The sequence below is a fragment of the Lithobates pipiens genome, unplaced genomic scaffold (assembly GCF_037356315.1).
Source record: "Lithobates pipiens isolate NorthernLeopardFrog02 unplaced genomic scaffold, aLitPip1_a1.2 Scaffold_27, whole genome shotgun sequence".
In the NCBI taxonomy this organism is placed as follows: domain Eukaryota; kingdom Metazoa; phylum Chordata; class Amphibia; order Anura; family Ranidae; genus Lithobates; species Lithobates pipiens.
The window spans coordinates 231,282,258-231,308,532 of record NW_027507788.1 but is presented as its reverse complement, the minus strand read 5'-3'; the positions used below and the strand labels follow the sequence as shown (position 1 = coordinate 231,308,532).

Below are 26,275 nucleotides of genomic sequence, written 5' to 3'. Positions count from 1 at the left end.
GAGGAGCATAGATGCAGCGGTTGGGTAACATCGAGGAGCGTAGGCGCAGCGGTTGGATGACATCGAGGAGCGTAGACACATGGGTCGGGTAATGTCGAGGAGCGTAGACGAAGTGGCTAGATAACATCGAGGAGCGTAGACGCATGGGACGGGTAACGTCGAGGAGCGTAGACGCAGCGGTTGGATAACATCGAGAAGCGTAGACGCAGCGGTCGGGTAATGTCGAGGAGCGTAGACGCAGCGGTTGGATAACATCGAGAAGCGTAGACGCATCGGTCGGGTAATGTCGAGGAGCGTAGACACATCATCTGGGTAATGTGGAGGAGCGTAGACGCAGCGGTCGGGTAATGTCGAGGAGCGTAGACGCAGCGGTCGGGTAACGTCGAGGAGCGTAGACGCAGCGGTCGGGTAATGTCGAGGAGCGTAGACGCAGCGGTCGGGTAATGTCGAGGAGCGTAGACGCAGCGGTCGGGTAATGTCGAGGAGCGTAGACGCAGCGGTCGGGTAATGTCGAGGAGCATAGATGCAGCGGTTGGGTAACGTCGAGGAACGTAGACGCAGCGGTCGGGTAATTTCGAGGAGCATAGACACAGCGGTCGGGTAACGTCGAGGAGGAGCGGTCGGGTAACGTCGAGGAGCATAGACGCAGCGGTTGGGTAATGCCGAAGAACGTAGACGCAGCGGTTGGGTAACGCCGAGGAACGTAGACGCAGCGGTTGGGTAACGCCGAGGAACGTAGACGCAGCAGTTGGGTAACGCCGAGGAACGTAGACGCAGCGGTTGGGTAACTTCGGGGAACGTAGACGCAGCGGTTGGGTAACGCCGAGGAACGTAGACGCAGCGGTTGGGTAACTTCGGGGAACGTAGACACAGCGGTCGGGTAACGTCGAGGAGGAGCGGTTGGGTAATGTCGAGGAGCGTAGATGCAGCGGTTGGGCAATGTCGAGGAGTGTAGACGCAGCGGTTGGGTAACTTCGGGGAACGTAGACGCAGCGGTTGGGTAACTTCGGGGAACATAGACGCAGTGGTTGGGTAATGTCGAGGAGCGTAGATGCAGCGGTTGGGCAATGTCGAGGAGTGTAGACGCAGCGGTTGGGTAACTTCGGGGAACGTAGACGCAGCGGTTGGGTAACTTCGGGGAACATAGACGCAGTGGTTGGGTAATGTCGAGGAGCGTAGATGCAGCGGTTGGGCAATGTCGAGGAGTGTAGACGCAGCGGTTGGGTAACTTCGGGGAACGTAGACGCAGCGGTTGGGTAACTTCGGGGAACATAGACGCAGTGGTTGGGTAATGTCGAGGAGTGTAGACGCAGCAGGCAGGTAACGTCGAGGAGCATAGACGCAGCGGTCGGGCAATGTCGAGGAGCGTAGATGCAGCGGTTTAAGATTTGAAAAATACAAAAACAATTATACTCACCTAGGTAGACACATCGATCCAACGCTGCATCTGTCCCCCACTGGCTCTGCACTGAGAACTGAGCAATCAAACACCACCGATCACATGCCCCCTCAGTTCTGCCCCTCTGATCTGAGCAGGGCCGGGAATGTCAGCAGCTCTGGCACTCCATCTCCCTTGTAATGCCACTTACCTGGCACTCCCTCTCCCTGGCACTCCCATCTTCCCCGGGACTCCCCTCTCATCTCCCCTGGGACTCCCCTCTCATCTCCCCTGGAACTCCCATCTCCCGCGCGACTCCCCTTGCCCCTCTCATCTCCCCCGGGAGTCCCCTCTCCCCTGGGTCTCCCCTCCCCTCTCCCACTGGGACTCCAATCTCATCTCCCCTGGGATTCCCCTCCCCTCTCATCTCCCCCGGGACTCCTTTCCCATCTCCCCCGGGACTCGGTCCATGTGGTTCCTGTGCAGTCTTTCCTCACTTTGAGGCATATTCAGACAAGCAGACATCATTCACAATTCTAACAAACAGGAGAGTTTGTTGATCATTTCCAAAGTAACAGAAAGCTCAAGCCAAGAATTCCACTTTTAGAATGTTACTCCATGAAGTCATGGCCTCCTCCAGAAGCTGGGGCTGAGTAGTATTCAATCAGCACCATGACTTGCCAAATATAATGCAGCAGGTAGAAAAGCAATCAATGTACGGTATCGGGGGGTGGGGTGGGCACATATATAGAAATTAATGTACAGTATTTGGGGGTGGGGAATAGTGGGCTTATATTCAGCAATCAATGTATGGTATCAGGGGTGGGGGGGAACAGATATAGCAATAAATGTATGGTATCGGGGGTGGGGTATAGTGGGCTTATATATAGCAATCAATGTATGGCATAGGGGGTGGGGTATAGTGGGCACATATATAGCAATCAATGTATGGTATTGGGGTGGGGTATAGTCAGGGCAGGACTTAGGGTGGTGGGGGCCCCTGGGCTTGAGTCACTTTTGGGCCCTACCTTCTATACATTACCGTATTTATGGGCGTATAACACGCACCCCAAGTTTAGGAGGGAAGTTTAAGGAAAAAAACTTACATTTAAACGCCCATCAATGCAGCCTTGTCCAGTGTCATTTGCAGCCTTGTCATTGCAGTCTTGAATTTTAAAAATGGTGCCGCCAAGATACAGAGTCCTGTGTATCTTGGCGGCTCTCCTGTCCTCTTGGCGGCTCTCGGGTCCTCTCACAGTTCCGAGCAGAGCCGAGAGTAGCCGAGTGTACTCGGCTCGGGTCACAGTCATGCCCATTCCCTTTGTTATGTCCATCATAGGGTGGGACTGGGCGTGACTGTGAGCGGAGCGGAGTACACTCGGCTATGTATCTCGGCGGGGCCCCCTATTGGGCGGGGCCCATGGGCTTGAGCCCAGTCAAGCCCAATGGTAAGTCCTGCCCTGGGTATAGTGGGCTTATATATAGCAATCAATGTATGGTATAGGGGGTGGGGTATAGTGGGCACATATATAGCAAACAATGTATAGTATAGGGGGTGGGGTATAGTGGGCACATATATAGCAAACAATGTATAGTATAGGGGGTGGGGTATAGTGGGCTTATATATAGCAATCAATGTATGGTATAGGGGGTGGGGTATAGTGGGCACATATATAGCAATCAATGTATGGTATTGGGGTGGGGTATAGTGGGCTTATATATAGCAATCAATGTATGGTATAGGGGGTGGGGTATAGTGGGCACATATATAGCAAACAATGTATAGTATAGGGGGTGGGGTATAGTGGGTACATATATAGCAATCAATGTACAGTATTGGGGGTGGGGTATAGTGGGCACATATATAGCAAACAATATATAGTATAGGGGGTGGGGTATAGTGGGTACATATATAGCAATCAATGTACAGTATTGGGGGTGGGTATAGCAGGCACATAAATAGCAATCAATGTATGGTAGCGGGGGTGGGGTGGCCACATATCAAGCAAGCAGTGTACAGTATCGGGGTGGGGTGGGCACATTTACACCAGTGTGCAGTATTAGGGGTGGGGTATAACGGGCACATATTAAGGGTGACAGGAAGGACCCAGCATTCCATCTGCTGTACAGCTCTGGTTCCGGACCTGCCTTATACAAATGATAGATTTCTATATTCACAGATTTTGAACATTTGACTCTAGAGAAGGTATTAGAAAGGTTTGGGTGGAATTACCTGGAGTCTTGCTTTCCATCGTCTCTTCGGTCAGAGAAGTCTGTAGAGCTGCGGGTTCGGGGCCCGCCAGTCCTTTCTCGGGATTTCCCACTGAACTTGTCCATCTTTTTCTTCTTTGCCATCTGCTTGGTCTGCAGTTTGTTCTTTTGCATTTTAAGGTGTAACTTTCGTGCTGCTTTGCCAAAGGCTGGTGGTAGGATCTGAAGGGGAGTTTTCTTAGTTTTTTTCCCATCGTGAGCCGCTTGGCTCTTTGCTATCCTGACTGGGCTGGAGTTTCTTACAATGGGCAAGTTCTGCTTCTTGGACTTGGCCTGAGGGGCAGCTTTTACACTTTGCTTAGTCTTTATAGGAATTGTGGGTAACTGGATAGGAGGCCCGGGTGCTACACTCCTGGCTCGAGTTTTCCCCAAATGTGCTTCTGTTGCTTGCATTTGTATCTCGGCGTCTGCTGTGCGTCGTGTAATGCTGGCTTTGTGTTTCTTGGCATAGGAGGCCTTTTTGTGGGGTTTAGGAGATTGTTTTTTGGTAGACGGGGAGGGTGGCTTTTTTGGACAACTGAATGAGGCATGTTTGTCCAGACTTTTAATGTAGGTGAACTCTCGGTTGCAGTATGGGCAAACATGAGAAGAACCAGACATGCCAAATCGTAGACTTGACTTTTGCTTGGCCTTCTTATTCTTTTGTAATATTGCTTTATGAATGAGCTGGTTTTTCCTTTTAAGTGCGCCCAGTTTGAGTTTTCCCGAAGACATTTTACTTATTTCCAGGGTAAAATTAAGCTTTTTCGGTTGGCCCATTCTTCGAAATGAACTTTTCTCAGCAGCTTCAAGAACCACAACCCCTACACCATTTTTCGGCATCACAGTCTGTTTCAGTGGGATGGGGTTCTTTTTGGGAGTGTATCTTTTTTTATCGCTTGCTGATGCGCATACTAATATATGTTTGTGTAACTCAGGCAAATTGTCCACGCCCTTCCCGCATTTCGTACAACGAATAGCTGTAGAGAAAGTCTGTGGAATATTATGGGTTGTAAAGTTTGTTGCCGTTGTACCGATAGCCAGGGGATTCTTGCTATGATACTGAAATGGTGGTGGTTTGAAACTGGGGTAGTGCTGATTAAGACCCATCCGTACATCGGGGTCTTTAGACTTTTCCCCCGAAGCCATAACCTTAATTGTTGTGTACAGCTCTTCAGAAGAGTCATTTAATTCGCCATCATCCTCTGGAGTCATAGGTTCCTCATCCATTCTCTGATTTTGGATTAAAGTTGCCTTCGTTGGGTCAGTAAAGTTCTGTGGCCTGAGGGACCCGCTTTCCAATTCATGATGACTATACTCTTTATCAGCATGCAAGTCCTGCTGATGTTGTTGCAAATTACAAAGAAAAGCAAACTCCTTTTTGCATAAGGAACAAACAAAAATCTTCCCCACCCCATGAAGCACAGAGCGATGTTCTGTAAGATGGGAAGAGTCTCTGAAAAGCTGCACACAAAATTCACATTTGTAGGGCCATTCTTCGGCATGCACCACCAGGTGTTTGGCAAGTTCTTTCATAGACACAAAGGGGGATTCACAAACATTGCACACAAAAATTTTATTAAAACCTTCAGAGTCATGCTGACCTGACTGGAAGGAGTCCTTCGAGGCTGCTTCATCCTCCAGTTTCTCTTGTTTAACAAACACCATTGTTGAGGATTCCGAGTTTAAAGAGGGAGATACAATAGATGAAACCACAGACAAGGGAGGAGGAGATGAACAGGTGGATGAAGAGGAGGATGAGGCAGCACAAGACGAAGAAGAAGAAGAAGAAGAACAAGAAGAAGAAGAAGAAGAAGAAGAGGATGAGGACAGAGTAGGAGGACCAGGTGAAGCACAACCAGAAGGATCATCAGTGGTTGGGGAAAGAGACTGGGAGGGTGATGCCGTACGGGAAAGAACTGGAAGAGGAGATTGTGTGCTAGCAGACAGAGGGGATGGACATGATGGAGTGGGTGGTACGCTACATGAAGAATCTGGGAGGGAAGGAGCATTCGTAGCAAGAAGAGGTGGTGGATATGTAGTGTCTGTCACAAACTGTGAAGATGGAGAATGTGAAGGTGCTTCTGAAGGAGTCAGGACAGGTGGGGATTGGCAAACTGGGGTACAGGTGCTCTCAGCTGGAGTGAGGGAAGCATCTTCCAGAGAAAGAGCAACATCACCACCTGTGCCAGCAACAAGTTCAGGTAGATGTCTTCTCCCATCTGTTCTACAGGTAAGCAAAACTGCATCTGGCGGTGAAGCTGCTTCACCCGGCACCTCTAAACCATCATACTCATTCAATAGAACCTTCTTTAACATGCATGTGGTAGGCTTCTTCTTTTTTACTCCAATGCACAAGTTACTCCCTTTGTACTCCTTTCCTTCGGCATCACAGACAGGCTTCCTACCTATGCTGAGGTCAAGCACAGATTCCCAAGGAACCTGGGAGTGGCCCTTGCCTTCACATTTCTGTTTGACTCCACTGGACAAGTCTAAGGGTTGCTGGTTGCAAACATTACCAAAGGATATATTGGAAGTCCACTCTTTATTGACCTTTAGATCCTCACAACAAGGACTTAGGCTCTCCCTTTCATCTTTACCAGACAAACTCCATGCAGGCGAACTGTTGTGACTTTCCAACTTTGGTATTTTCGGACCAAGCCCTTCACTGAAAGAGGTTTTTCCTTCTTGTTTGACAAATTCCTTTAGAGCTGGGCTGTGCTGTGGGGAGCTCGGAGGGGAAGCGGTGCGTCTTTTGAAGCGGTTGGGTCCCGTTGGCATGGAAGATACAGCCGGGCTCAGCTTTGGGATCTCTGATAACAATGAAGGACTCACAGGTGACTTGCTACTTTCCTGTGTCTGCAGTAGCTGCTTAAGTTTTGAAGACAAATAGAAATTTTTCTCTTTTTGGAAGGGCAAATTATCACCAACAGAAACACTTAATGGGATTGACAAGGAGCAGGAAGGAGTGACGGCTTCAAGGTCGACTTCAGTTTTTATTTTCGACAGTAAAGGAGGGCTGACAGTTCTCCTCTTTTTTGGTTCTAAAATCGCACTGCAGGAAGAGTCACTTGCTGCATTTGGGTTATCGATTGCAGTCTGCAGTGGTCTTAAGTTTTGTGAAACTTCAACCTTGATGGGAGTAAGCAAGCAATTGATTCCTAATACCTCAGTGGTGCTTGCCTCCACTTCTATGACATCACAACTGGTACCTGTGCTGCTTGATGGGATCTTGCCGTCAATGTAGTAGGTGAGGTTCTCAGAGATATTGTTGGTGATGTCCATGATATAGACGTCATCCGCTTCTCCTTCATCCTCTACTTCTGTACTCGCTACATAAATGTTTTCCACTTGTGGAGACTGCTCTGCCTGGAGAAGTGGATCTTCCAGAAGATGTCCTTTTCGTCTCACTCCCTTTGGGATAAGATGCCGTTCATGGACTCTACGCTGGTGTCTCCTCACGTTTGTATGAGTCCCAAACACTTTCTTACAGTACTTGCATGGGTGAAGCTCTCGGCTGGACTCTCCATTCTCCTCAGAGAGGACAGAATGGGAGGTCTCCCTGTCAGAATCGGTCATTTTACATTGCAGTCTGGAGCTGCTGTACTCCTCACTGGACTTCAGAGAGTCTATAATATGTTTGTGAGACTGTCCAAGCTCACCAGAAGAGGACACCATTAGTGTTTTCCTTTTAGGGCCAGCCTCGTGGCGTCTCTCGTGCCGCCTGCGGTTAATTTGGGTTCCAAACGCCTTTCCACAATATCGGCATTTAAACGCATGGTTGACGGTGGAAATGTGTATATGCATGTGCCTCTCTAGCCCTTGTTTTGTGGTGAATTTCCTTTCACAATGCTGGCATGGAAACATAAATCCCTCAGACGGCTCCCCATTGACATCTCCTTTGGGTTTAGAGGCTTTAAGGGGCTTCTTCTTTGGTGAACCTTCCGGAGTCTCATCAGATGTACTTCGGAGGTCATCCAGCAACTCTGCACTCTCTTCTTCCTGATTAATAGAATCTCGCTCTGATCCATCCCTTCGCAGTTCATCAGCAAGCTCCAACTCAGCCGTGGCATCTTCCACACCTTGGTTGTCTGGCAAGGTCAGTAGTTCCAGAGCCGGGATGGAGATATTCTCTGGAAGGACATTTTGATTGACCATTTCTTGAATCACAGCTGTTTGTTCTAGAGACAGGACCGCGGAAGCCAGAGTCTTGGTATCATCTTCATTGAGAGCTGCAAACAAGAAAGAGATACATGGAATTGTGAACCTCGGGAGCAGAGAAGGTCAGACACACCTCTGAAAGGAAACTTCATTTTAGCTCAGCAATGATCTCATCAACATTTACTGGAGACCCCCAACTGCTTGGTCCTATCTAGGAGGAGTGCAGACCATGGCAGTGATAAGTGTGAGCACAACGCTCTGTTGCAGCCCTGGGACCCCGATAGATGACATCACAGTGTTGCAGAAAACCTCTGTCATGACATCATAAGGTTAACCCTTTATAGCAGCATCAGTGTGTCTTGGTTAGCTGGGCCATAATTCTATAACTTCATTGCCTATATATACACTATATACACATTTCTAATTTTTGGCTAGCAGATGGACGAAAGTATTTCTTTCCCTGCGTACAGTACAGACCACATGATCAGGAAGTGCTCTGATTGGTTCCCCCTGGTCAGAGATCTGGGCTATCAGAAACATGAAAGAGAATGTAAAATAACCATCTCTGTGCCAAGAACAGCATCATACATGGAGAGAACAGCGTCATACATGGAGAGAACAGCGTCATACATGGAGAGAACAGCGCCCTGCATGGAGAGAACAGCGCCCTGCATGGAGAGATTGGGCGGGGGCTTGTGGAACCCAGCTTACCTTGGAGAGCTCTGGAAACTCCTTGTCCAGCACCCTCTCCTATGTGTAATATAGCCTGTGTTTATTAAGGGCACAGGGTCGGGTCTGCACTAACCAGACTCCCAGTACAACCACACCGGACTCAGCATGTCCGTTAACCCTGTTATCCTGGTTTCTATATATGTGGTTTGTGATAAAAGAATGAAGGAGCTGTTTCAATTTCACCTTTCAGACTGCCATATTGTTTGAGGTGGAGTCGGGGTTGGTATGTGTTAAGTGCCTGTATCCCATTGTTCTACGGTTTCTGTCTGCCTTTGGGGCAAAGTATTATGGGATGTAGATGTGTATGTGGATTAAATGCTGGGAGGAGGTGTTTCTCCAACAGCCACTCCTCAAGATTGTCTACTTTTGGAAAGTTGAATATACCTGTGTGTCATGTTACTGAGAATATAAAGTTACCCCACCCTGTGTCATTATGCAAAAAAGGGGGGGATTGTCCCGAGTGTATATCTCTTTGTACCTGTGTTTGAATAAACAGTCTTATGCTTCTCTTCACCCTACACTGAGGTGTTGACTGGGTGGGCTAAGGGACCTTGGATCGTGCTGGTACCAGGCAAGGGAAGCTTATATGGCGGACATACTCCTTGAGTACAAGGGTCCGTCACATTGGTGGCAAGGGGTGGGATAGTGCTTCCTTCCTGTGAACACCTCCGAACGACCATCAGGATCCAAGGTCCAGATAGCAGGAGAGGAGAGGTACAGATGCCAGCCATCATGAAAGAGGAATTCAAAAAGAGGTTGGAGAGAGATGCAGATACAGTACAGGGGACCAGTGTCAGAGCAGGTCCTGCTGGGATGGTATGATTCTATCTCTGGAAGAAATATGTGACTGGAACCCAGCTTACCTGAGGAGGTTGGGAAACTCCTTGTCCAGCTCCCCCAGCCCCTCCTATGTGTAAATTACCCTGTGTCTATTAGGGGCACAGGGTGACTGAGAACTCCAGTCAGGTCTGCACTAACCAGACTCACAGTACAATCACATGGGACTAAGCATTTCCTTGTACCCCTGTTATCCTGGGTTCTATGTGTGTGATTTGTGCTGAAAGAATGAAGGGGTTCTTTCACTTGGGACATTAATATTTCTGAACAGTATCCCTCAAGAAAATATGAAGATAAATAATTTCACCTTTCAGACTGCTAGATAGTTTGAGGTGGGGTGGGGATTATGTGTTTGTTAAGTGCCCATATCCCATTGTTCTAGAGTGTGGGGGGGGGGGGGTTATTTCTCCAGCAGCCCCTCCTGAAGACGCGCTACTGTTGGAAAGGTGAATATACCGGTGTGTCATGTTACTGGAGGAGGTAGTTTCCACCCGCCCTGTATCATTATACAAAGAAGGGGGATTGTCCCCTGAACGTTTATCTTTGTGTCGGTGTTTGAATAAACAGTCTTATGCTTCTCTTCACTCTACACTGATGTCTCAACAAGTGACTGGGTGAGCTGAGGGATCTTGGATTGTGCTGGTAGCGAGCAAGGGAAGCTTATACGGCGGACATACTCCTCCGTAGGGGTCCATCACAATCCCCCCCTCCCCACAATAGTGTCCTCTGCCCTCTTAATCAGTTAAAGCTGAAAGTTACAACTCAAGATACGCTATCACTGACCTCCCAATTAGCATATCATCACAGCGCTCAAAAACACCCTCCTCCCAGCTGCCACTTTAAAAGTAAATGAATCTATCAAGAGGTGAAAAAAAGCAAATCTACCACTAAAATACAAGTAACACCTAGTGGCGCTATAAGGACTGCACACTGTTAAAGAAACAGTGTGTTAAAATCCCCAAAATACCAACATACAAATAAAAAAATATAATAAATAACTGTGCATCAATGTAATCAGCAATACAGTGAATATATCGTGATAATGTGACAGTAACAGATGCAATAAAAGCAAAATTTAGAATAAATGCATTAATAAATCGCACAGAAAAAATGCAGTGAAAAAAATAAAAAAATAATAATAAAAAACACATGCAAAATGACAAAAAAAAAAAAGTGCTCTAATGAGACTGTGCAGTTCCAAGGTGCCTTGAAGTGATCTTCATCCAGTGCAATTATTGCAAAATAATAATCGTGATGATGGCAATAGTTCAAATAAAGAGAAGAAAAATCTGCAACCAAATCTCCATCAGCTGCAAACCTCCACCACACCCTAGTGGTCGTGCCCCCCTTGTTCAAAACACTCACCAAAGGTTTTGCCCAGCACTCTCGTGTCGGGCAAACAACGCTTAAAATGTATGCAGGTGATGATTGATTCTCCAAACCACTTCTTATGTCAGCACCGCAGGTAGAGGTTAATCACTTAATAACTCAAAGTTACCTCAGGGAGACAAAAGAAACTTCCCATAGTGCAATAATGTAAAGCTGTTTAATCTCAATAAAACGTTCAATTAAAATCACACTCACATGGATCCAATAAAAAATAGGCACTTCATAATAGACAATCCACTGGTCAAATCAGAGATTCATCTCTCATGGGCATTGGTGAGTACACTGGAAGCAGGCTCAATTCATATCACATCGCACTGTCTTTATACAAGGAATCTGTGTGGTACCTGACAGCAGACAACTCGATTCAAAGACAGCGCCAGATAGAGATGTCCAATCCTTCAGCCTGTGTGTTCCCCTTCCTCCGCCTTCTCTCTACTCAGTAACTGTGTAAGCTGGTCGGGGGCGTGGCTATAGGGCGACCAGCTTACACAGTTACTGAGTAGAGAGAAGGCGGAGGAAGGGGAACACACAGGCTGAAGGATTGGACATCTCTATCTGGCGCTGTCTTTGAATCGAGTTGTCTGCTGTCAGGTACCACACAGATTCCTTGTATAAAGACAGTGCGATGTGATATGAATTGTGCCTGCTTCCAGTGTACTCACCAATGCCCATGAGAGATGAATCTCTGATTTGACCAGTGGATTGTCTATTATGAAGTGCCTATTTTTTATTGGATCCATGTGAGTGTGATTTTAATTGAACGTTTTATTGAGATTAAACAGCTTTACATTATTGCACTATGGGAAGTTTCTTTTGTCTCCCTGAGGTAACTTTGAGTTATTAAGTGATTAACCTCTACCTGCGGTGCTGACATAAGAAGTGGTTTGGAGAATCAATCATCACCTGCATACATTTTAAGCGTTGTTTGCCCGACACGAGAGTGCTGGGCAAAACCTTTGGTGAGTGTTTTGAACAAGGGGGGCACGACCACTAGGGTGTGGTGGAGGTTTGCAGCTGATGGAGATTTGGTTGCAGATTTTTCTTCTCTTTATTTGAACTATTGCCATCATCACGATTATTATTTTGCAATAATTGCACTGGATGAAGATCACTTCAAGGCACCTTGGAACTGCACAGTCTCATTAGAGCACTTTTTTTTTTTTGTCATTTTGCATGTGTTTTTTATTATTATTTTTTTATTTTTTTCACTGCATTTTTTCTGTGCGATTTATTAATGCATTTATTCTAAATTTTGCTTTTATTGCATCTGTTACTGTCACATTATCACGATATATTCACTGTATTGCTGATTACATTGATGCACAGTTATTTATTATATTTTTTTATTTGTATGTTGGTATTTTGGGGATTTTAACACACTGTTTCTTTAACAGTGTGCAGTCCTTATAGCGCCACTAGGTGTTACTTGTATTTTAGTGGTAGATTTGCTTTTTTTCACCTCTTGATAGAAAGCTGAAAGTTACCCTGGCCAGCTCCCACCCTCAGTCGTCTGTCCAGAGGTGTGTAGCCTCCTGCTCTCCTTGAGGAAGGATGAGCGAGAAGGCAGGGGGAGGGACTGGTGCCAAATAGCGGGGGTCAGGAAGGCAGAGAAGTGTTCCCAATCTACCCGACACCCACCCGCGGCCAATAGGATTGATGGGTTGCTGTCCCCCTGTTTAAACTCTCTCTAATTGGAGCCTTATGTCAGTGAGATGGTTAACACAACGAATGGCCAGACTAATGGACAGGGGTGTCCCGGAAGGGGAGGGTCACAGGCTTCTATTGGAGTCATTGGGACTCCTGCCCATATATCTGCACCTATGGACTGATGAAGCCAATGTCTGTCGGCTATCTTGGTCTGCACTTCTCGGGGGTGGGACAAGTCTACAAGTATGAAGCCCGATGTGAAATCTCACCGTCTGAGGAATCCTTCATCTCGGCTGAACCGACTCCGGAGGCGCTTGTCTTCTCGGCTTTATTGGGGCTCAACTTCTTACCATGAAGGGACCTCCTCCTCCCTGCAAGTCAAACAAACAGGAGTGTGAGAACCACCAGCACAGACCGACTTACAGACTGCCGCCCATCGCAGAGCACATCCCATTACAGACCACCACCCATCGCAGAGCACCGCCCATGGTAGGCCACATCCCATTACAGGCCACCGCCCATGGTAGGCCACATCCCATTACAGGCCACCACCCATCGCAGATGCGCCATACAAATGCATGCCACAGTTTACCGTACACAGTCTCACCTGCACACACCTGGAGAAAATGGTAAATACACTTGTGATTATGGGCCCTGACATTTGGGGGGTGCTCTTTGTGAGCTGTATACCTGGGGACCCCTGAGGTGTTACTTTGGATTCAGGTCCATGTCCCCCCCCAAGACACACAGACTCTGGATATGTATTTGCCATATTAGCAATAGACTGAATCACACTGTTGGGACACAAACTGTTAGATGCCAATGTCATCAACTCCAGCCACCCGTCTGTTGTGTAAATGAGTCTAGTCTGGCTTGTAGGAGTATTCCACACATTGTTGGTTGTGCTAATTAACCCTGTGTTGATGTTTATGGTAATGTGTATTGAATAGCCAATCAGTGAGCTAGGAGACAAAGTCTTACCCTGAAAAGTCCTATCTCTCAGACAACTAGTCTGGGGCAATGATTAGATAATAAGCTCATACTAATTAGGTCAGGTTTTAGTCATTCTGCTGTATATATTTGTGTGAGATCTCCAATAAAAAGGCCGTATTCTGTCCAATAAAGGATTTAAGATTCTACAAGCCATTTTCGTCTAGACTTGTATTCAATGCAGCTATAATAATATATCGCTCTGATGGTCAGACTGGAGGAAGCGGGATATACTGACGGAAGCACTCAAGTGGAGTGTGGGGGATAGGATCCATTACAGTCTCCAACAATCCATGTCTCCACCCCTCTATGTCTCCATCAATCCATCCATCCACGTCTCCATCCATCAATCCATCCATCCATGTCTCTATCCATTCCTATCTCCATCCATCCACGTCTCCTTCCATCAATCCATCCATATCTCCATCCACCTCCCCATATCTCCTTCCATCCATCCATGTCTCCTTTCACCCATCCATCCACCCAGGTCTCACATCTCTACCCATCCACGTCTCTGCCCATCAATCCATCTACCCACGTCTCCATCCATCCACATCTCCATCCACCCCCCACATCTCCTTCCATCCATCCATGTCTCCATCCATCAATCCATCTACCCACGTCTCCATCCATCCACATCTCCATCCACCTCCCCATATCTCCTTCCATCCATCCATGTCTCCTTCCATTCATCCATGACTCCATCCATCAATCCATCTACCCACGTCTCCATCCATCCATCCATCCAAGTCTCCATCCATCCACATCTCCATCCATCAATCCATTCATCCATGTCTCCATTCATCCATGTCTCCTTCCATCCATCCAAGTCTCCATCCATCCAAATCTTCATCCACCTCCCCATATCTCCTTCCATCCATCCATGTCTCCTTTCACCCATCCATCCACCCAGGTCTCACATCTCTACCCATCCACGTCTCTGCCCATCAATCCATCTACCCACGTCTCCATCCATCCACATCTCCATCCACCCCCCACATCTCCTTCCATCCATCCATGTCTCCTTCCATTCATCCATGACTCCATCCATCAATCCATCTACCCACGTCTCCATCCATCCATCCATCCAAGTCTCCATCCATCCACATCTCCATCCATCAATCCATTCATCCATGTCTCCATTCATCCATGTCTCCTTCCATCCATCCAAGTCTCCATCCATCCAAATCTTCATCCACCTCCCCATATCTCCTTCCATCCATCCATGTCTCCTTTCACCCATCCATCCACCCAGGTCTCACATCTCTACCCATCCACGTCTCTGCCCATCAATCCATCTACCCACGTCTCCATCCATCCACATCTCCATCCACCCCTCACATCTCCTTCCATCCATCCATCTACCCACGTCTCCATCCATCCATCCAAGTCTCCATCCATCAATCCATTCATCCATGTCTCCATCCATCCAACCATGTCTCCTTCCTTCCATCCATCCATCTACCCACATCTCCATCCATCCACCCATATCTCCTTCCATGTATCCATGTCTCCACCCATCCATGTTTCTATCCATCAATCCATCTACCCACATCTCCATCCATCCATTCACCAAAATCTTTCAGAAAATCATTTCATCAGATATTCCGATTGTGTGTGGGCTTCAGCTGACTTTTTTTATTTTATTCTAACGGACCTAGAATTAGAACATGTTTTAAATCTTTCTGACAGACTCAATTCCTATCGGGAAACGTTTGTCTGTATGCTGTTTCGATGGACCAAAAAGGACGCATGGGCAGCTATTGGCTACTGGCTATTGAACTTCCTTTTTCTAGTCCCGTGGTACGTGTTGTACGTCACCGCATTCTAAGTGATCTGACTTTGTTGTGATCGTGTGTAAGCAAGTCCGTTTCAGCGGAACTCCGTCAGGAAAACTGTCGGAGTTTATTCAGACGGAAAAACCGGTCGCGTTTACGCGGAATCAATAATCCTGGGACAACCGCATGTTTGTTTTTCATTTCTATCACACCACCCTGGAACCCCTCACCCTGCATGGGTGAGGAACCACAATTACTTCAACACCCCCCTTAAAGGGACCACAACAAAAACCACAGTGATATACACCAATCAGCCATAACAATCTGACCAGTGACAGGTAAAGGGAATAACAAGGATTATCTAGTTACGATGGCATCTGAAAGTGGGTGGGATATATTTGGCAGCAAGTGAACATGTTGACCCTGAAGTTGATATGTTGAAAGCAGAAAAAAAAAATGGACAAGTGTAAGGATTGGAGAAACTTTGACAAGGACCAAATTGGAATGTCTAGAACAGCCTTTTACAGCCAGGGTGCCCGGGTACACTGAGGTGCCTGTGGTTTCTTCAGGGGTGCCATGGCAAAATGCCTAAAAATAAGATAAAAAATTGTACAGAAGCCAGAAAGGTGGATGAAGCCCGACTATTACACAAAGCCATGGGATTTCATTGTCCATCATTACAACTTTCTAGACGCCGGCATCCTGACAACCAATTACGTCATCAGTTGATAAGGAGCATGTCTGTTGCCTCCACAGCATCCTTGCTGGACACAGCATCCTGTGCCTCTCTCTCAGCACTGGGCTCACAATAGCTGACTGATGGAGAGAAATTGAGGGGGAAGGGAAACATAGGAATACTAGTCAGCACCAGTGTGCAAAAGCGTATTTGCTTTGGAAGAATAAATCACCTCTAACATTGGGTGTCCTACACATGGGGGTGTTGCTGTGTTATGTAAACCTATTTATTTTTTCTTCTACAGGGGGAAAGCGCAAAACCTATTAGAATTGTTTTTTACATTTTAGAATGAGGCACCTCAAGATTGTCCATAATTTGCCCTGACTGAAAAAAAGTTGAGATATACTGGCCTAGACGACTGGGTCAGAGCAACTCCAACACTACAGATCTTGTGGGATATTCCCAGTCTGCAGTGGTCAGGACCAACCAAAAGGGGTCCAAGGAAGGAGAACTAGCCAACTGGTGACAGGGTGATGGGTGGCCAAGGCTCATTGATGGAAGTGGGGAGGGAAGGCTCATTGATGGAAGTGGGGAGGGAAGGCTCATTGATGGAGGTGAGGAGGGAAGGCTCATTGATGGAGGTGAGGAGGAGGGAAGGCTCATTGATGGAGGTGAGGAGGGAAGGCTCATTGATGGAGGTGAGGAGGGAAGGCTCATTGATGGAGGTGAGGAGGGAAGGCTCATTGATGGAGGTGAGGAGGGAAGGCTCATTGATGGAGGTGAGGAGGGAAGGCTCATTGATGGAGGTGAGGAGGGAAGGCTCATTGATGGAGGTGGGGAGGGAAGGCTCATTGATGGAGGTGGGGAGGGAAGGCTCATTGATGGAGGTGGGGAGGGAAGGCTCATTGATGAAGGTGGGGAGGGAAGGCTCATTGATGGAGGTGAGGAGGGAAGGCTCATTGATGGAGGTGGGGAGGGAGGGCTCATTGATGGAGGTGGGGAGGGAAGGCTCATTGATGGAAGTGGGGAGGGAAGGCTCATTGATGGAAGTGGGGAGGGAAGGCTCATTGATGGAGGTGGAGAGAGAAGGATCATTGATGGAGGTGGGGAGGGAAGGCTCATTGATGAAGGTGGGGAGGAGGGAAGGTTCATTGATGGAGGTGGGGAGAGAAGGATCATTGATGGAGGTGGGGAGGGAAGGCTCATTGATGGAGGTGGGGAGAGAAGGATCATTGATGGAGGTGGGGAGAGAAGGCTCATTGATGGAGGTGGGGAGAGAAGGCTCATTGATGGAGGTGGGGAGAGAAGGCTCATTGATGGAGGTGGAGAGGGAAGGCTCATTGATGGAGGTGGGGGAGGGAAGGCTCATCGATGGAGGTGGGGAGGGAAGGCTCATTGATGGAGGTGTGGAGGGAAGGGCTCACTGATCAGACCTGGAGCACGGAGCATGGAAGAAGGTGGCCTGGTATGACGAATTCAAGAATGGTTTGAGGAACACAACAATGAGTTTGAGGTGTTGACTTGGCCTCTAATTTCAAAAACAAGACCCATCCATGGAGGCCCCACCTTCCAAATTACAGGACTTAAAGAGGTGTTCCCATAATAAAAAATAAATAATAGTCAGCAGCTACAAATACTGCAGCTGCTGACTTTTAATAATCAGACACTTACCTGTCCCAGCATTGTAACAGCCGGGCACCCACTGCGCATGTGTGAGCGTCACCGCGATTGGGCACACAATCATCTGGGACCTGTCACGTGTCCCAGATGATTGAAAAGAGGGAGGGGGCAGAGCTGAGCCCTTCCTGTGCCGAGGGGAAGTGACGTCAGGAGCCCAGGCACTGAAGGAAGCAGATTACGAGGGACCCCCTAGCAACAGCCAGTTGGAGCCCACGCCCGCACGGGTCAGGAAAAGGGGAATCTACTCAATTCTAGGGTGGTGGTCATAATGTTGTGTCTGACTGGTGTACATCCACCTTCCTGGACCCAGCCTTTGGTCTCCTGTACAGGGAAAAGTAAAGTAAATCTAAATGTCCTCCAGGTGGGATTAAATCTGTTTGAATTCACCGACTGATCTTGCCCGACACGCGACTAAAATACTGGAAGTGTCGGAGTGCCCCTCCTCCGGGTGAAGGGTTCACACTGGGAGAATCATTGTTCCTAGGATTCACGCAGCGCTCTTCTGAGTCAGAGACTGCGAAGGACAATGAAGCGTGCCACTGACCACACGACCAGATCATTGAACGTTCTGTAGAACGCATTGAAGGAAGGAATGCCCGTCACACAGTCCGGGGAAGGCCCCTCTCTGCAGCGATGTTACCTATTAGTAGTTGTAGTCAGAGTCTTCATTCGGAAATACGATGACCCTAACTACCAAAGGCCTGAGGTGTGCCTTGGCCTGGCTGGACAGTATGCCTAAAAGAGGGCATACCCTGAATGAAGATGTATGAAATGGAAATGAAAATGAAATGATGAAAGCAATGGGGGAATGGGTGGGTGAGAACCCAGAAATGAGCCGACGAATGCTCTGATGGAGGAGGAGGGATTTAAAGCCCTCAGACTCCTCCTACAAATTCAGGCTAGCCCGTGGCCAGCCTTCCAACATGGCGGCACCATGAGTTCCTGGAGCATCTGACGGTACAATCTGGCCCGGCACAGAGTTGAGATGGGGGTTGGGTGAGCAATCGCTGGGAGGGTTCTAAACTTCCACAGATTAAAGAGGAGCTGCACCTAAAAAAAAAATATTAAAAGCCAGCAGCTACTAATATAGCAGCTGCTGACTTTTAATAAAATCACACTTACCTGTCCCAGGTTCCAGCGATGTCGGCGGCAGATGACGAGCGATCGCTCGTCTCGCTGCAGCCACCGCCGCCATCCTCTGTCAGGGAATCGGGAAGTGAAGAATGAGGGCTTCACTGCCCGTTTCCCTACTGCGCATGCGCGAGTTGCGCTGCGCTTCTCTTATGGTCCCCCGCTGTGTCTCTGGGAACTGTGTGTTTCCCAGAACACAACGGGGGGGGGCGGAGCGATGCGGGGGTCTGCGGCGGTCTGGCCGGAAGTGGGTGCAGTTACCTGGATTATCCAGGTAACTGCACCCCCCTCTCCCCCGAAAGGTGCCGATTGTGGCACCGGAGGGGGGGGGAGGGATAATACTAGCGGAACTTCCCCTTTAGGGTGAAGAACCGCTTTAAATTGTCTGATTTCTGCTTCTACCAAAACCACAGAATTTGGATTCTACAGAAGACGGAGTACATAAGGAAATTGGGAGATTTTCAGCTCCTCCCCTCCCTTGTTCAATAACACGAACATTGCGCCAAACTGAACATCGGCATATGTGACTGCGAAGGGCAAACCTGGTACCCCGAGGAAGGTCAACCTCAGTGGTGTGTCCTCCGAAGGTTCCCGATTCCATCCCAAGTAGCAGCGTCTATGGCTGCCACATCCAGGCTATTACTTCCAGAACTCGGAAATGATGAGGAATTTCTTGCAACATAACAGAGTTTTACTTACAATGTTCAATGAGTCCATACACTGTGTCCCACCGGGACAAAGACCACACAGATCATCACATATGGATGAGGATTGAAGGGAAACGACAAGAAAACTGCACCCAGCCCTATCATGTCCACTAGTATGGAGTTGCCCCCCTATACCATCTGCCACTCTTCTCAGACGGATTTCCACAAGATTTTGGGGGGTGTCTGTGTGAATTGGTGACCATCTGTGAGGTCAGGTACTGATGTTGGATGAGAAGACCTGGCTCATCATCTCAAAAGTGATCTGTAGGGATGAGATCAGGGCTCTGTGCAGGACACTTGAGCTCCTCCACACCAAACTAATCACACCCTGTCTTATGGAGCATGGTCAAACTGATTAACCCGGATCTTTATGGAGCTGGCCCAAACTGGTCAACACATGTCTTTATGGAACTGGTCCAGCCTGGTCACATCATGTCTTTATGAAGCTGGCTTTGTACCCATCATTTTCACATACATTGGGTCATATAAATGGTGGACATGATGGTCGGATATCGTGTACATTTTCGGTTGGCCATTCTTGTCCTTCACACACCTCTTCTAGTCTTTGTACTTCCCGGTTCAGACCTCGCACACCGGATAGACGCCATCATTTGGGCTAACCAATGAGGAAGGAGAGAGGGGACACAGGAAACCGAATTGTTACCACCACAGAAATCACAAGACCCGCCCCTTTCTTCAGTGGAAGTTGAGTAAAAGATTTATTGATAACTCAGTGAAAATTGTGATTTCCGGAGGACCTGTTCAGCATGATGACAGAAAAGTCTACAAATAAATGGAGAAATTATAATTGTCATCCAAAATGAACAAATAATCCTTAAAAGCAGAACTCTGTCCAGAAACAACAAGATAAAAATAAATGGACCCAAAAAAAGATAAACTAACAAAAAAACTGCAAAATTCAACTTCAGTCCAGAGATCCTCTATATAGATCTTTATATCACTAGAGGGGTCACCAGCAGGAAGAAGGAGGTCCTGATTCCTCTATATAGATCTTTATATCACTAGAGGGATCACCAGCAGGAGGAAGGAGGTCCTGATTCCTCTATATAGATCTTTATATCGCTAGAGGGGTCACCAGCAGGAAGAAGGAGGTCCTGATTCCTCTATATAGATCTTTATATCACTAGAGGGGTCACCGGCAGGAGGAAGGAGGTCCTGATTCCTCTATATAGATCTTTATATCACTAGAGGGGTCACCAGCAGGAAGAAGGAGGTCCTGATTCCTCTATATAGATCTTTATATCACTAGAGGGATCACCAGCAGGAGGAAGGAGGTCCTGATTCCTCTATATAGATCTTTATATCGCTAGAGGGGTCACCAGCAGGAAGAAGGAGGTCCTGATTCCTCTATATAGATCTTTATATCACTAGAGGGATCACCAGCAGGAGGAAGGAGGTCCTGATTCCTCTATATAGATCTTTATATCACTAGAGGGATCACCAGCAGGAGGAAGGAGGTCCTGATTCCTCTATATAGATCTTTATATCACTAGAGGGATCACCGGCAGGAGGAAGGAGGTCCTGGTTCCTCTATATAGATCTTTATATTACTAGAGGGGTCACCGGCAGGAGGAAGGAGGTCCTGATTCCTCTATATAGATCTTTATATCACTAGAGGAGTCACCAGCAGGAGGAAGGAGGTCCTGAGTCATCTATATGGATCTATATATCACTAGAGGGGTCACCTGCAGGAGGAAGGAGGTCCTGATACCTATATACAGAACTTTATATCACTAGAGGGGTCACCAGCATGAAGAAGGAGGTCCATATTCTTCTATATAGATCTTTATATCACTAGAGGGGTCCCCAGCAGGAGGAAGGAGGTCCTGATTCTTCTATATAGATCTTTATATCACTAGAGGGATCACCGGCAGGAGGAAGGAGGTCCTGATTCCTCTATATATTATTATTATACAGGATTTATATAGCGCCAACAGTTTGCGCAGTGCTTTATATCACTAAAGGTATCACCAGTGGGAGGAAGGAGGTCCTGATTCTTCTATATAGATCTTTATATCACTAGAGGGGTCACCAGCGGGAGGAAGGAGGTCCTGATTCCTCTATATAGATCTTTATATCACTAGAGGGGTCACCGGCAGGAGGAAGGAGGTCCTGATTCCTCTATATAGATCTTTATATCACTAGAGGGGTCACCGGCAGGAGGAAGGAGGTCCTGATTCCTTTATATAGATCTTTATATCACTAGAGGGGTCACCGGCAGGAGGAAGGAGGTCCTGATTCCTCTATATAGATCTTTATATCACTAGAGGGGTCACCGGCAGGAGGAAGGAGGTCCTGATTCCTCTATATGGATCTTTATATCACTAGAGGGGTCACCAGCGGGAGGAAGGAGGTCCTGATTCCTCTATATAGATCTTTATATCACTAGAGGGGTCACCGGCAGGAGGAAGGAGGTCCTGATTCCTCTATATAGATCTTTATATCACTAGAGGGGTCACCTGCAGGAGGAAGGAGGTCCTGATTCCTCTATATATTATTATTATTATACAGGATTTATATAGCGCCAACAGTTTGTGCAGCGCTTTATATCACTAAAGGTATCACCAGCGGGAGGAAGGAGGTCCTGATTCCTCTATATAGATCTTTATAACACTAGAGGGGTCACCAGCATGAAGAAGGAGGTCCTGATTCTTCTATATAGATCTTTATATCACTAGAGGGGTCACGAGCAGGAGGAAGGAGGTCCTGATTCTTCTATATAGATCTTTATATCACTAGAGGGGTCACGAGCAGGAGGAAGGAGGTCCTGATTCCTCTATATAGATCTTTATATCACTAGAGGGATCACCGGCAGGAGGAAGGAGGTCCTGATCCCTCTATATAGATCTTTATATCACTAGAGGGGTCACCAGCATGAAGAAGGAGGTCCTGATTCTTCTATATAGATCTTTATATCACTAGAGGGGTCACGAGCAGGAGGAAGGAGGTCCTGATTCTTCTATATAGATCTTTATATCACTAGAGGGATCACCAGCATGAAGAAGGAGGTCCTGATTCTTCTATATAGATCTTTATATCACTAGAGGGGTCACCAGCAGGAGGTAGGAGGTCCTGATTCCTCTATATCAGGGATGTCCAAACTTTTTTCAAAGAGGGCCAGATTTGATGAAGTGAACATACACAAGGGCCGACCATTTTGCCTGACATTCTTTGAACCATTAAAATTCGGTCTAAGTGTGTTCGTTTGAGCACTAATGCACGGCCCAACAAGAATTCTCCTGCCTTTGTGACTGTGTGTGGTGAATATTTAAACTCAAGTGTATTATTTGGATACACCCTATTTATTGGTGTATAACACGCACCTTCACTTTAAGAGGGAAGCTTCAAGAAAAAAGAAAACTAACATTTTAAATAAAGAACTGTGAAGCAAAATAAGGGTAAGTGTCCATCTGCAGACCCACCATTGCTAGGAATGCACCCACCATTGCCAGGGATGCACCCACCATTGCCAGGGATGCACCCACCATTGCCAGGGATGCACCCACCATTGCCAGGGATGCACCCACCAGTGCCTGGGATGCACCCACCAGTGCCTGGGATGCACCCACCAGTGCCAGCATTGCACCCACCATTGCCAGCAATGCAAACACCATTGCCAGCAATGCACACACCATTGCCAGCAATGCAGCCACCATTGCCAGGAATGCAGCCACCATTGCCAGGGATTCACCCGCCATTGCCAGGGATTCACCCGCCATTGCCAGGGATTCACCCGCCATTGCCAGGAATTCACCCACCATTGCCAGGAATTCACCCACCATTGCCAGGAATTCACTCACCATTGCCAGGAATGCTGCCACCATTGCCGGGAATGCAGCCGCCATTGCCGGGAATGCAGCCGCCATTGCCGGGAATGCTGCCGCCATTGCCGGGAATGCTGCCGCCATTGCCGGGAATGCTGCCACCATTGCCGGGAATGCTGCCACCATTGCCGGGAATGCAGCCACCATTGCCAGGAATGCAGCCACCATTGCCGATAATTTCACCCGCCATTGCCAGGAATGCAGCCACCATTGCCGGGAATTTCACCCACCACTGCCAGGAATGCAGGCACCATTGCTAGGAATGCAGCCACCACTGCCAGGAATGGAGCCACCACTGCCAGGAATGGAGCCACCACTGCCAGGAATGGAGCCACCACTGCCAGGAATGGAGCCACCATTGCTGGGAATTTTCCCCACCATTGCCAGGAATTTCACCCACCATTGCTAGGATTTCACTCACCATTGCCAGGAATGCAGCCACCATTGCCAGGAATGCAGCTCCACAATTGCAATTGCCAGGAATGCAGCCACCATTACCATCAGTGCAGCCATGGAGGGGACATGGAGGGGGCAGGACAAGCGCCAAAGACATCTTACAGGAGAATCTCCTGTTTACACAACGGCCTCTTTAAGAGAAAGTCCCGCCTCCTTTGATGGACAGCACAGTCGTCCAATGGCAGAGATGAGACTTCCTATTACAGAGGCTGCCGTGTAAACAGGAAATTCTCCTCCTGTGTGCACGGCACTCGTCCCGCCTCCGACACAGCTGGACTACATATCTTTTGTTGCCCCGGCACTGGGAGATCGCCGAGGGCCACAATATATATATATATATACAGTGGTGTGAAAAAGTGTTTGCCCCCTTCCTCATTTCCTGTTCCTTTGCATGTTTGTCACACTTAAGTGTTTCGGAACATCAAACCAATTTAAACAATAGTCAAGGACAACACAAGTAAACACAAAATGCAATTTGTAAATGAAGGTGTTTATTATTAAAGGTGAAAAAAAATCCAAACCATCATGGTCCTGTGTGAAAAAGTGATTGCCCCCTAAACCTAATAACTGGTTGGGCCACCCTTAGCAGCAACAACTGCAACCAAGCGTTTGCGATAACGTGCAATGAGGCTTTTACAGCGTCCTGGAGGAATTTTGGCCCACTCATCTTTGCAGAATTGTCCTAATTCAGTTACATTAGAGGGTTTTCGAGCATGAACGGCCTTTTTAAGGTCATACCACAACATCTCAATAGGATTCAGGTCAGGACTTTGGCTAGGCCACTCCAAAGTCTTCATTTTGTTTTTCTTCAGCCATTCGGTGGTGGACTTGCTGGTGTGTTTAGGATCATTGTCCTGCTGCAGAACCCAAGTTGGTTTCAGCTTGAGTACACGAACAGATGGTCAGACATTCTCCTTCAGGATCTCTTGGTAGACAGCAGAATTCATAGTTCCTTTTATCACGGCAAGTCTTCCAGGTCCTGAAGCAGCAAAACAGCCCCAGACCATCACACTACCACCACCATATTTTACTGTTGGTATAATGTTCTTTTTATGAAATGCAGTGTTCCTTCTACGCCAGATATACTTGGACACACACCTTCCAAAGAGTTCCACTTTTATCTCATCGCTCCACAGAATGTTGTCCCAAAAGTCTTGGGGATCATCAAGATGTGTTGTGGAGAAATTGAGACGAGCTTTGATGTTCTTTTTGCTCAGCAGTGGTTTTCTCCTTGGAACTCTGCCATGCAGGCCATTTTTGCCCAGTCTTTTCCTGATGGTGGAGGCATGAACGCTGACCTTAACTGAGGCAAGTGAGGCCTGCAGTTCCTTGGACGTTGTTGTGGGGTCTTTTGTGACCTCTTGGATGAGTCGTCGCTGCGCTCTTGGGGTAATTTTGGGCGGCCGGCCACTCCTGGGAAGGTTCACCACTGTTCCATGTCTTCGCCATTTGTGGATAATGGCTCTCACTGTGGTTCGCTGGATTCCCAAAGCTTTGGAAATGGCTTTATAACCCTTTCCAGACTGATAGATCTCAATTACTTTCTTTCTCAATTGTTCCTGAATTTCTTTGGGTCTCGGCATGATGTGTAGCTTTTAGGCTGGGTTCACACTGCTGCGGGGGGAGATCCGGATGTGATTCGCACCGTAAATCACATCCGATCTCCGTAGCGATGCGAGTTCAGCCATACAGATAGTATGGCTGAATTCGCAGCGCTCCCGCAGCAAACTCGCACGGGACCCTTTTTTTGGTCCGCAACAGAATCGGATCGCATGGGGGTTCACACCATGCGATCCGATTCCTGTGCGAGTCGGCAGATCGCACTGCGATATGCGGACGGATCTGGGGGTGTCATTAACATAACATTGACACTCCCAGCCGTCCGCATAGGGCAGTGTGAACTGCCGGCGGGAGGTGTGCGATGCGGGAAAACGCTGCGGATTTGCGGCGTTCCCGCATCGCAGCGGTGCGAACCCGGCCTTAAGGATCTTCTGGTGGACCTTGCTGTGTCAAGCAGCTCCTATTTAAGTGATGCCTTGATTGTGAACAGGTGTGGCAATAATCAGGCCTGGGTGTGGCTAGAGAAATTGAACTCAGGTGTGGACAACCACAGTTATAGTATGTTTTAACAAGGGGGGCAATCACTTTTTCACACAGGGCCATGATGGTTTGGATTTTTTTTCACCTTTAATAATAAACACCTTCATTTACAAATTGCATTTTGTGTTTACTTGTGTTGTCCTTGACTATTGTTTAAATTGGTTTGATGTTCCGAAACACTTAAGTGTGACAAACATGCAAAGGAACAGGAAATGAGGGGGCAAACACTTTTTCACACCACTGTATGTTTAAATAACCAGGCGGGCCGTTCAAAACCGGACCACGGGCCGCGATTGGCCCGCGGGCCGGACTTTGGACGTGCCTGCTCTATATAGATCTTTACGTCACTAGAGGAGTCACCAGCAGGAGGAAGGAGGTCCTGATTCTTCTATATAGATCTTTATATCACTAGAGGGATCACCGGCAGGAGGAAGGAGGTCCTGATTCCTCTATATAGATAATTATATCACTAGAGGGGTCACCAGCAGGTGGAAGGAGGTCCTGATTCCTCTATATAG

General features: G+C 47.7%; 1 protein-coding gene across 1 annotated transcript in view; it reads right to left on the bottom strand.

The window, feature by feature from the left end:
* PRDM2 (PR/SET domain 2) overlaps positions 1-26,275 on the bottom strand; it is a 40,459-nt gene that overhangs the window by 3,643 nt on the left and 10,541 nt on the right. Inside the window, exons 2-3 of the mRNA XM_077458383.1 lie at positions 12,664-12,765; positions 3,612-7,860 (exon numbers count right to left, since the gene is read on the bottom strand). Coding sequence (XP_077314509.1) covers positions 3,612-7,860; positions 12,664-12,682 — 4,268 coding nt within the window. The 5' untranslated portion in view covers positions 12,683-12,765. The remainder of the gene's footprint in view (positions 1-3,611; positions 7,861-12,663; positions 12,766-26,275) is intronic.